General features: G+C 39.9%; 1 protein-coding gene across 5 annotated transcripts in view; it reads right to left on the reverse strand.

The window, feature by feature from the left end:
• Positions 1-11,640, reverse strand: part of KIF16B (kinesin family member 16B) — a 298,817-nt gene that overhangs the window by 52,705 nt on the left and 234,472 nt on the right. For 4 of the 5 annotated variants that reach the window (XM_032419796.1, XM_032419797.1, XM_032419795.1 and 1 more), the window contains one exon: positions 10,107-10,196. In XM_032419796.1, the coding sequence (XP_032275687.1) occupies positions 10,107-10,196 (90 nt within the window). Of the gene's footprint in view, positions 1-10,106; positions 10,197-11,640 lie in introns of those variants that run through there. The other variant, XR_004301248.1, reaches the window with a different exon arrangement.

Genomic DNA, 11,640 nt, shown 5'->3' on the forward strand with positions numbered 1-11,640 from the left:
TAAGCCTTTCTCTCTTGGCCAAGTTCACTTTTTAGGTTAGCCAGACCCTATATTAGGTCCAGGTGGCCTCGGAGGCAACAGACAAGCATAGATTTTGACAAATGGCATCGTTATTCCTTTAGATATAAATAATGGCAGCCCTTATACACAAATTTAAATGAGTGATAAAAAGTCTTGCTTATCTTTTATGATTTTATAACAATTAAGCTGCTAAAACTAGATTATAAATCACTGAAAGAAAACTGAAAACAAACTAATAAAGTGTGGAATCTTTACTAATGAAAGAAAAACATTTGACTTCTGTTACCACCTAATAAAAGTGTATTTTATTTTCATTCCTCATTTACTAGGCATTTTTTTCCTTACTCCCGTAACACTTGGCTACCTAAGTAGTACCCAATTTTTAAAGACTGTGGGGGGAAATGCCATCTGGCACTCTAATTGGTCAAATCAGCTTTAACCTGTCTTTTACAAGTAGACACACCTACATGATGACCTACAGCATTTGAAACATCCACACCCTGAGGGTTTGTGGCCATAAATTTTAGCCACTCCAGCTTTTGAGAAACGCAAATAATGAAAACTCATCAAAGGGCTGCCATAATTCTCACAGCTGACTAGGTGGAAGCATTTCTGACTACTCAAAATAAGCAGCTTCCAAGGCCTTATAAGAACAGCTATCACTGAGAAATATACTCACAAACAAATAAGCAATTATCTTCCAAGTTCTGTTAGAGCCATGAAAGAGCAACTCTTCAGAACAATCTAGGGGGATTACTAAAGGAGCAATGAGCTACCTTTAGAGCCTTGCTATGATAACAAGCACACCCCCAGCATTTATGAATACCTGCTACGTGCCTCGCCCAGAGCCGGGTGCATTCGTGACTCTCCTGACACATTTGCTGAATGAGGGAGTAAGGCAGGACTCTTTGCTGGTGGCCCATGTGGAGTAACCAGCAATTACAATGAGGACATACCACTGACAGAGCTGCTATCCTGCTGTCACTGAAGTGCTAAAACTCAGCGTCATCCTAGGTTCAAAACCATCACTGGACACAGTTAAGACTGCACTGACTTGGTCATATTCGGTATAAGGATTGTAACTTTTCTGCATAAAATCTCACTCCTCCCAAAGCCAGTGTCAATCTTATTTAGGCATGAGCCAGGAAGACAGATTTGAGGACATTCATATGTGCCGCAACATTTTGAAAGTGAGAAATGTTTCAGATCTGTGAAAACTTAATATTGCATGTTTAAGAATAATTATACAGTTGGACTAACTCAAATGCTTGCATTTTCCATCTCTTATTATGACATTACTTGCCTCTTTCAGGGACTGAGGCATGGCAGGAACCTGTCACTGTCATAACATTTCACAGGAGAAACCCAGTTTCTAGTTATCCGTGGGGACTTGCTTATGTAACAGATTTTTGCGGAGAAGAGATGTTCTTCTCTTTGGTCTCATCTGGGGCACTCTGAAAACTCCCTCTTCTTGAATGAACATGGTCACGGAGAAGAAGACTCAAAACAAAGAAGGGTCTAGGAATCAGGAGACATGAACCTTGCCTACACCCCAAGTCTTGGTGTGACTTTCAACACAACTCTGGGCATTTGAGTCCTCATTTCTAAAATGAGAAACCGCGGAGTACTCAAATCTTTAAGGCGCCATGGTGTACTTATGTTTCGTAGTGTGCAAACGGGTCCAACACCCTGCTAGAGAAGTCTCCTTGCTGGCTGAAGAAGAAAGCCTGCTAGCTACTCTATGCTTCAGAGTTTTGGGTGGTCAAAGAAACAATCAACATGCTCTCACTGTCTAGGCTTAAACTCGCCTGTCATTAACTTTGACAAGATTATTGGTCCCTGGAAATTACTTTTTAGAACTGGTGACCTATAATAATGAAAAATCAACTAATGCTCCCAAGGTGGATGCAAAAGAAATGACAGGCAGCGTATTAACCAGTGGCCCGGAGAGCATCATTTGGGGAATTTGGTCCTTAACTACACACTCTTAGGCCCCAAATCAGATTTACTGAATCAGAATTTCCTAGTGTGGCACCGGTGCCCACGTATCCTGGAAAAGATTCCCAGCAAATTCTGATGCCTTTTGCTCCCAGCTCCCCTTGCCCTTGAAAGCAGTGATTTAAATACTGTTTATCTATCGGGTGGAGAATGGTGTGATGGAAACCATACAGAGAGATACCTGGGTCTCTCATAACATACTAGGTCAGGAAGCTGGCAGGCAGCGTTCTATTTTTGCCTCCAAAGCTGTCTGCTATTTAAAAATTCAAGGGGGGTGAGGGCTTGGTGCAGGTGAATTTATCTAAGGCTTACCGGATGCTCCCTGTGGCTATGGTTGGTAGCATTATAATTTGGGTGGTGAGTGGATTTGCAATTTTTATATTAAATGTGGAATGCTGGTTATAAAACTGTTGAGAATACATTTCAGTGATGGATGGTAAATAGCTGTCCAAAACAAATCCAAGGCCAATAGCCAGTTTCTTTTCTTTCCTTTTTTTTTTTTTTTTTTTGGTGCAGCTTTGGGGTAATTACTTGGAAAATAAAGAAGGTGAGAAATGGTTCTATCAGCACAAACTGAAAGTCCATATACAAATTAAATCACCTCTTGCCTAATCGCTTTTTTTCCCCTCCCATTGGTATTTACTGGGTACCCGGAGACTGCCAGACATGAGATAGAACAGTTGCTCTAACACAGCAATCTTTCATGTTTTACTCGAAGGCTCTGAAAATACTTTTCTCCCTGAGCTCTGTAGGGAGAAGGGAGCCCCACTGGGGATGCAGCCGATGGAGGCTGATCTCCTGTTTGACACTCAGGGACTCTAAGAGACTCACTGTGATAACTCAGTTATAATGCAGACAGGCACATGTCATGTTCCACGTGATTTATGCTCTCACCACACACAGGCATTAAAAGTTCCCTTAGCATTTATTTGGATGGTACATTTTAATACATAACATAGCCCATTTCCACGGTTCGTCCTCTGGACTCTAGGCAGACTAACACACACCTGTTGCAGAATCGCTCTTGGCCAAGATTATAAAAGGGCCCTTGATGATGGATTCCAATGCCTCACTGTTCTCAGTGTGAGAGAGTTCTCCTGAGAGGTGAGGTGCCCACTAAGCTCTGGCACTTGGAAGGGAGGGCTCCTTATTAAATGTATTAAAATAAAGTCCTCTAAGAATCAGAGTTTGGCATCTCTGAACCTCCTAGAAGGAGCAGCTCTCAATGACCTTCTCATCTTCCAGCCCTGTGTCCTACTACTTCATTAAATACGTTCAGAGCCCACTAGACCACTCATCCAGAAAGCAGGGGGCAGGGGCACTATGTCTTCACTATTCTTTCTAATGGTTGAGAGGGAACATGGTTTTCAAATAGTCTTTCTTTTCAGCTTCTTGATGAGCTATGTTTTGTTTTGATGGACTCTCAGACTATGACGTGGATCCACAGGTAAACTTCATGGACACTAGACATTAACAGTAACTCTGCCTTTTCTGTGGCGAAAAGAGAACATTTGTTTCTGAGCATTTAACTTGACTGATGTTTAAAGGGATTATACTACTGATTTTAATAGAGTAAAAAGTTTTTCATACAGATAAAAAGCACTGCAGAAATGATCTGCATGATAAAATTTCAAAGACATGCTCTCTAGCAGATGCTGCATATTACTTCATAGTCACTTTCAGTAACATATTTTATCTGAAGCTTTCACAGGCTTTTACAAACTAGCTGTGGCATTATCATTTTACAGATGTGGAATCTGAAAACACAGGGTTTAATTTGATTAAGATTCCATACAAGGTCAATGAAGGGGAGCAGAGAAAGAAAGCCAGAAGGAGCTATTATCTTGCACAATACATGTCAGTATATCAAGAGGACAAATTAATTCAAGACAAAAGGGAAACCTATTTAGAATCCAGAAGAAACTGCTAAGATTAAGGAAAATGAATAAATAAAAATAAAACAACAATTTTAAAAACCTTGAATAATGCAGCACCTCCAACGAGGGCTCAGCCTCCTCAGACAATGAATCTGAAAATAGAATGAGCAAATGTTCCCGTTATGATCCAAGATCACCTGCAGCCAATCTATTCTTCTTTAGTATTATACAGGACAAAGAATTTTGTTTCCTTTTTTTATTCTGAAATTTGTCACTGTACAAAAGCAATGGACTAAATTTTTCTTTGGTTTCTGCTTTACCCCTGCCCTCAATGCCCACGCCTGCATTTCATGGGACCTAGTGGCTCCTTGACCTTTCAATTCACTAAGTTGTTTTGTGTGTAATAACCCTAAATTTCTTCAGTTTTCTTCACAGACATACATTATAGCTAATAATCAACAACCCCTCCTTGTTTTAATTGGTTCACCACCCAAGTGTATATAAAGTATCCTTGAAGGGTCTTCAGTTGACCTCATTCTCCTGAAGGAGACATTATAGTATACAGTATATAATTAAGCAAATAAAGGTAAGTAAACAGGGAAATTAGAAGATTTAGCTGAATGATGGGTAAGGAATTTTTTTTTTTTTTTTTTTTTTTTGACAGAGAGAGACACAGCGAGAGAGGGAACACAAGCAGGGAGAGTGGGAGAGGGAGAAGCAGGCTCCCAGATGAGCAGGGAGTCTGACGCGGGGCTCAATCCCAGGACCCTGGGATCATGACCTGAGCTGAAGGCAGCCGCTCAACCGACTGAGCCACCCAGGCGCCCCGATGGGTAAGGAATTCTTAAAACCTTGTCACTACCAGAGGCAAGGCCCTGGGTCTCTCAGTCTCCCCAATTACTGTGTGTTCTTTTCCTAATCTTGATTTTTTGTAAATTCGTCTTTAAAGACAGTTGAGCAATTACCAAATCGCTTCACAGGGCAAGTATGCATGTGTGAATCAGAAGTCAGGTAGGTATCTTTAAGAATGTGCACATAGGAGGCGCCTGGGTGGCTCAGTCAGTTAAGCGTCGGACTCTTGATCTTGGCTCAGGTCATGATCTCAGGGTTGTAAGATCGAGCCCCGTGTCGGGCTTGTGCTGGGCACGGAGCCTGCTTGAGATTCTCTCTCTCTCTCCCTCTTCCTCTGCCCCCACCACCACCCCTGCCACCCAGCTCTCTCTTTCTCAAAAAAGAGAATGTGCACAGAGAGGTAGTCACAACAGCAAGAACCTAGAAACTACCCATGAAGAGGATTCTGAAAATCCAGTTAGGTGGTATGCCAACTTTGTTTACTAGGACCACTGCTCTTGGCAAAATGATCAATCGCTTGATAAATGGATAAAGTGTTGGAAGACTGGGGAAGTGATAGCTCTTTGGCGGGAGGCCGTAGCTCTAGGCTTCCCTGAGTGAGGTGACTCTTATAACTCAGCATGTCCCTGTAGGTATTCTGCTGGCAAGCAGAGCTATCTGCTTACACCTTTCTCAGGTCACTCAAAATGCTCAGGATGGCCTATGGGAGTCCTGTGAGTCTGAATGGTTAGCTGGACCCAAGAAGACCTTCTAAGGGCACTGCGAACGGTTAACTTCTGGGGGCTAGATGAAGAGAAACTTTCACATTCTATGTATACATCTTTGAATAATTTCAATCTTTTACCATAAACATGTAACTTATGATCTGGAAAAAAAAAATCACTGGAAGAAAAAAGAAAATCTCCATAAAAGGAACTGTCTCATCAAACTTCTTTAGAGATATATCCTCCAGGAAAAACAGGGCTAAAATTCAAGAAGGAAGTGTGAATGAATAGGATATAATTCAGAGTTCCAAAAGATTATAAGCTATAAAACAAACTAAAGTTTTAAGGTGAATAGAGATTCTCTATCTTGGCAAGTAATTACAAATCCTGTGTATTTTGAATTCAAGCACATTTTTTCAGCTTGATTAAAAATGTGAAACTTTGTATAACTTGGTCAATTTAGTATGTATCATTAAGAAAAAAAATCAACCATCTTGTTACCCTTGCAACTGAGAGAACAAGAGTAGTTTCCTACTTGTATAGAAATAATGACCCCAATTTGGTGAAGGAGTGAGGTAAATGAAACATGTTCCCACTTGGCTATGAAACAGTCATCTGTGAGCATAAATTTTCAGCATCCTTCTATCTGAACCTTTTGACATTCCTGAAGAAGCTCTGACTTTGACAAGTCAAGTGATTTCTAGGATGCTGTCAGGCCAAGTAGATCATCTGGAGGTAGCTGATTACTTCAGTAAGATTAACATTATACACAGAGATGGCAATAATATGAACAATAATAAGAGCAATCCTAACTGAAGACCTAATAAACATTATTGATCTCAAGTCTCCACAAACACTTAGCAAGTAAGATTATGTGAAGGTAGGCTGCACAAAAGGAAAGTCAACTTTATGTTAGAAAATAGAGCTGATATTCAACTTGACATTTAAGCTTCATCTTGAAAATGTTAAATGGGTGATGCTATTCTCCTCTCACTGGAATAAGATTTATCTAGATCTACAATGACATGTTGCTGTAATTTTACAGATCACCTTTTTTCCTCCATTTTTATTTTTATAGTATTGTTTGGTTAGAAATAGTAAATGGGATCCAACCATCTAGGCTTCCACACTGGCTTCTGCTGACCAGTTGTGTGACAAGAGGCAAGTCTCTGGCTCCAACCACAGGAAGTCATGAATGGCAAAAGCATAACACAACACCCAGGGCGCCATCAGCACTCAGTCACTGGTGAGGAAATTAGAGTGTGGCTATTGCAAAGCTCAGTGGTGTCCCCTCAGGCTTTGTAATTAGCACAACTTCCCTTTCTAGAGGCACGGTTTGTTTTAGGATATCACCACACGGTTTCAAATCCCTATTCACATCACCTCCTCTCTTTCAAACAGATGCACACACATGCCTGTAAGTTCTTAACATTTTTTTTTGCCCTGAGAAGAAAGAAATTATAAGTCACAAAGTTGGACTCAACACGGATAAGCAATTTCCAATCTTGGGTGTCATTTAGATCGTGAGCCTGTGTTCCAGAAAAAGGTTTCTGTGAGAAGTCATACATGGATAGAACGGAAATTCCAGCTTAGTGTGAATGTGCAGACCTTCTTCAATATCATCCAGTGGTTTGCCACAGCACTCGGGATCAAACTCACAACCCTACATGATACAGTCCCCATCAACTTCCCTGCCCTCATCTCTACCACACCTGACACTTCACGGGTCTTTTTATTCTTGGAACAGGCCAGGCTTGGTCCCATTCCGGGGCCTGTGCATTTGCTGTCCCCTCTACTGAAGATAGGCTCACCCCCAGGTTTTCATGCCTGCCTCCTTTTTAACATTCAGATTTCTCCCTGCATGCCCAGCTATCATACTACACTATCACACTGCCTCGGCACTTAATGTTATCTAAAATGATCTCACTTATTAGTTTGTTTGTTTATTGCTCATTCTCTCTGCTTTGCGAGAGGAGGGAACGTGGCTGTCTTGCTTACAATGGTGTTCGGTGTGGAGCTGTTCAATACAGACTTACGACTGACCGAATGAAGGAGACCAGCTCGATTTTCCTCATTCAAAGGTCACTTAACTTTTTTCAGCAGGTATGCAATACACTCTTTCTTCCCTTGAGAAGAATTTTATGTTATGTGATTATCTATGTTCATTAATTTCACCTGCTAACAGGCAACCTCTTTGATTTACATGTTTACATCACTGTTAGCCTCAGGTATGTTTTCTTCTATTATATTTTTAAAGATCACTTCTGTTTCTTTTGAAGTTTTCTTTAAAAACACTGATTAGGGCGGGATGCCTGGGTGGCTCAGTCGGTTAAGCGTCTGCCTTCGGCTCAGGTCATGATCCCAGGGTCCTGGGATCGAGTCCCGCATCGGGCTCCCTACTCTGCGGGGAGCCTGCTTCTCCCTCTGCCTCTGTCTCTCTCTCTGTCTCTCATGAATAAATAAATAAAATCTTTAAAAAAAAAACAAAAAAAAAACACTGATTAGGGCCGTGCATTCTTTCTTTCCAAACTCATGTCTCTCACCTCAAATTTCAACTAAAATGTCATTTCATCAGAAAGCCCAACCCTGAAACAACCCTATACTAAAATGCCCAACACCTTCTGCCCCATTACATTTTACTGATATTTTTCCTCAAAGGCATGCAGCTCACTTAAGATGGTAACTGTCACATAGCACACATACTTGTTAAGTGATAGTTATTATTTTTCCCTTGCTTATTGTCAGTCTGTCCCAAGAGGAATTGAGGATACCTAAGAGAAGACATTTTTGTTCCTGTCCACCACTCCATTATTAGAATATACTAAATTTGCCTACGTAGTATTGCCCTGAACTAATGTCACTGAAAGAATGGATATGAAATAAGTCATGGTATGAATGATACATACATACACATTTCTATCATCGGGGAATTTAGTAAGTTAATATGAAAACCTGCACATTATTAAAGTACTGGTATAGTAACTTATAATCAGGCAGGTAATGAGCTGCAAAGCTCACTTTAAAAACAAGTCACTCTATACATTAATATGTACATGATACTTACAATTTTTATTGTCAATATTAACTTGGGACATGAAGTGTAAATTGTAGAAACTTAATAACATGACTTTGATGCAGTTACTTCTGGGACTGAGCTCCTTGAGGAACACTGAACTAAAATTCATACCTGAAGCTTCTTCAATATTTAATTGAATACTATTAATACTTAAACAACCGGATTTCAGATAATTCAATTTTACCAAAACTCAAGGAACCATCTTATTTACAAAAAGGAATTTTCTTTATATTTATATTGGATAAGAAAGAGGAGAAGGCATGGAAAGGTTAAGGAAACATTAGTTATTTAGTGTGAACTAGAAAAAAAAGTCTGACTAAATTATTTTTTAGAATATCATAAGAAACTATAAAAATAGTGCTGAAAAACAATACTTGGGTAAAGCAGGTATTAGACAGTGACTACTGACTGATTTGCAGTCAGTTCAAACCAAAATTCCCAAAGAGCTGTGCCGACACAAGGTTTCCTTTAGTTGAAATAAAAGTAAATAAATACTCGCTTGGAAAATACACATTAATTTTAGGAATACTTCTCTGCTATAAAGTATTTTATTTTATTTTTTAATTTATTTTTTTTTAAAGATATTTTTTATTTATTTATTTGACAGAGAGAGCACAAGTAGGCAGAGTGGCAGGCAGAGGGAAAGGGAGAAGCAGGCTCTCTGCTGAGCAGGGAGCCCGATGCGGGGCTCGATCCCAGGACCCTGGGATCATGACCTGAGCTGAAGGCAGCTGCTTAACCAACTGAGCCACCCAGGCACCCCTAAAGTATTTTATTTTTTTAAGATTTATTTATTTGTGAGAGAACGAGTGAGTGTGAATGGGGCGGAGGGCAGAGAGCGAGAGAGAGAGAGAGAGAGAATCCTTAAGCAAACTCCCCACTGGAGCCAGATGTGGGGCTTGATCTTTACCACCCTAAGATCATGACATGACCCGAAACCCAAGAGTCAGACGTTTAACCGACTGAGCCACCTGGGCGCCCCAAGTCAAAAGTATTTTAAAAACTAGTCTTTGTCCAAAGAGGAAAAGAATAACAATGTATCAATATACTCTGGATATCTGATCAGATGCATGAAATGCCTCCTTGGTTCTAAATAATTCCATACTTATGATCTATCTCCCATCCATGTCTGATGGCAAATTTACTTTTAAGACTTAACTTCTCATTAAGTAGAAGTCTAAGTATTAATATAGTCTTTTTTAAGAAAAGAAAGGACAAATCTATATTGAGGGATTTATTACTATTTTAATAGGTCTTACAGTTTAAAAGTTGTAAATTGATTAAAATATTTATTTAAGGTTCGTTGTAAAATTTATGAAAAGGATAGAATTCATTTACCATCACTTTACTATCACTTTCAAAATCTTGGGTTCAGGAAATGTTTAAATTGTGTAGGATGGAAATGGAACAAAGAACAGAAGTTAAAAAGCTACCTTTGACAGATGAGTAATTGCAATAAAACTTGGTGACACTTACAAGCTGACACCTAAAAGCGGGGGGGAGCATTGATAATGCAATCAGCTCATTTGCTTTATAAAATAAATGTTCTTAATTGGAGATAATTATTTCATAACTTACCTCTGCATACTTTAACTTCAATGTTTTATGCATTTCTCGAAAACGACTGTAGCGCCTGAATACGGTCCATGTCTCATCTAGGACAGTAATCTATTAACCGGGAAAATCAAAATAAATCAGCATTAATTAGAGGGAAAAAATGACTAGCATTTTTTAAAAAATAATTTTAAAATTAACAAAAAGTGATTAGCATGTAAAATTTCTCCAGAACTGAAAACATTAATCTAGATGCATAAATAAGACTTAGAAATAAAAGCGTACTCTACTTAAGGATGCATCTCTGGTTCCTAAATCTACTTATAAGCAGTATGTGCCCATGTAAAATGACAGACAGATAGTTACCTCTTACTGGTTTATAAAGAGTGTCCCTTAACCCTCCACATGGGTTGAGAAAAGTAAACCCCAAAGGGTGACCTTTCTGTTATGGCACTGTGCCCATATAAAACGTCAGTGTAGGTTACCACATGCCACGATAGTGGACAGGATGGAAAAAAATAAGAGAAGGAAAAGCAGAGAAAAAAAGGAGAAAGGAGGATGAGGAGGTGGAAGGAGAAAGAGGACAAAGAAATATGAGAAAACAAAATTTCTGTATCTCGATTATTAGTATAAAAACACACAATATATTTTGCTTCATTTTAGAGGAGGAATTCTCAACCCAACCTTTAACTGGTAGTTCAACTTACTGTTCCTGTTAAATGCACTGACTGGTACACATGCAAAGGCCCTGAGGCACATCTGCTCACATATGAAAGTCACAGGACATTGGGAGGTTGGGAGACCCCACCAACCTTGATAATCACAGGCTAACGAGTCTCAAATTCCCTTTACATTTCCCACCTTTCTTCCAAGCTCTAGACCCATGTACTCAACTTGGAGACATCATTCTTTACATGTCACATCACAAGAACTTCAAAGTCATCTTGTCTAAAACCAAACTCCACATGCTCTCTCTAGTCTCAACTCTAGTTCTTGTCTGGTGCATATCACCACACCATCCAGCAACCTCCGCCAGACAGATGCTGAAGCCATGCCTGATCCCCTCCTCCCCACCAACATAACCATAGCCCAACAGGTACTAGGTCTTGCTCCTCTGCTCTGTAAAAACTTCTTGGAGCTCTATTCTTCCATCCTCCACCACCATCATCACCATGTCACTTTGGGCCATTGGGTCTCTGATGGCCTTTACCAGGGATTCCCCCAGTTGTCTGTGTCCACATCTGCCCACTCCAATCCCTTCTCTGCACAACTGATGAGGCAGCTTTTTAAAACTTAAATCCGATCATTCCACACACACCTCCCCCATCAAGACCCCCTAGTAGTTTCATGCTGCCCATAGAAAAAGACCTAAATTTTTTATCTTAAAGGGGTACGTACGTGCACTCCAATGTTTATAGCAGCAATGTCCACAATAGCCAAACTGTGGAAAGAGCCAAGATGTCCATCGACAGATGAATGGATAAAGATGATATGGTGTGTGTGTGTGTGTGTGTCCATCGACAGATGAATGGATAAAGATGATATGGTGTGTGTGTGT

Source organism: Phoca vitulina, unplaced genomic scaffold (genome assembly GCF_004348235.1).
Source record: "Phoca vitulina isolate PV1807 unplaced genomic scaffold, GSC_HSeal_1.0 scaffold22, whole genome shotgun sequence".
Classification (NCBI taxonomy): domain Eukaryota; kingdom Metazoa; phylum Chordata; class Mammalia; order Carnivora; family Phocidae; genus Phoca; species Phoca vitulina.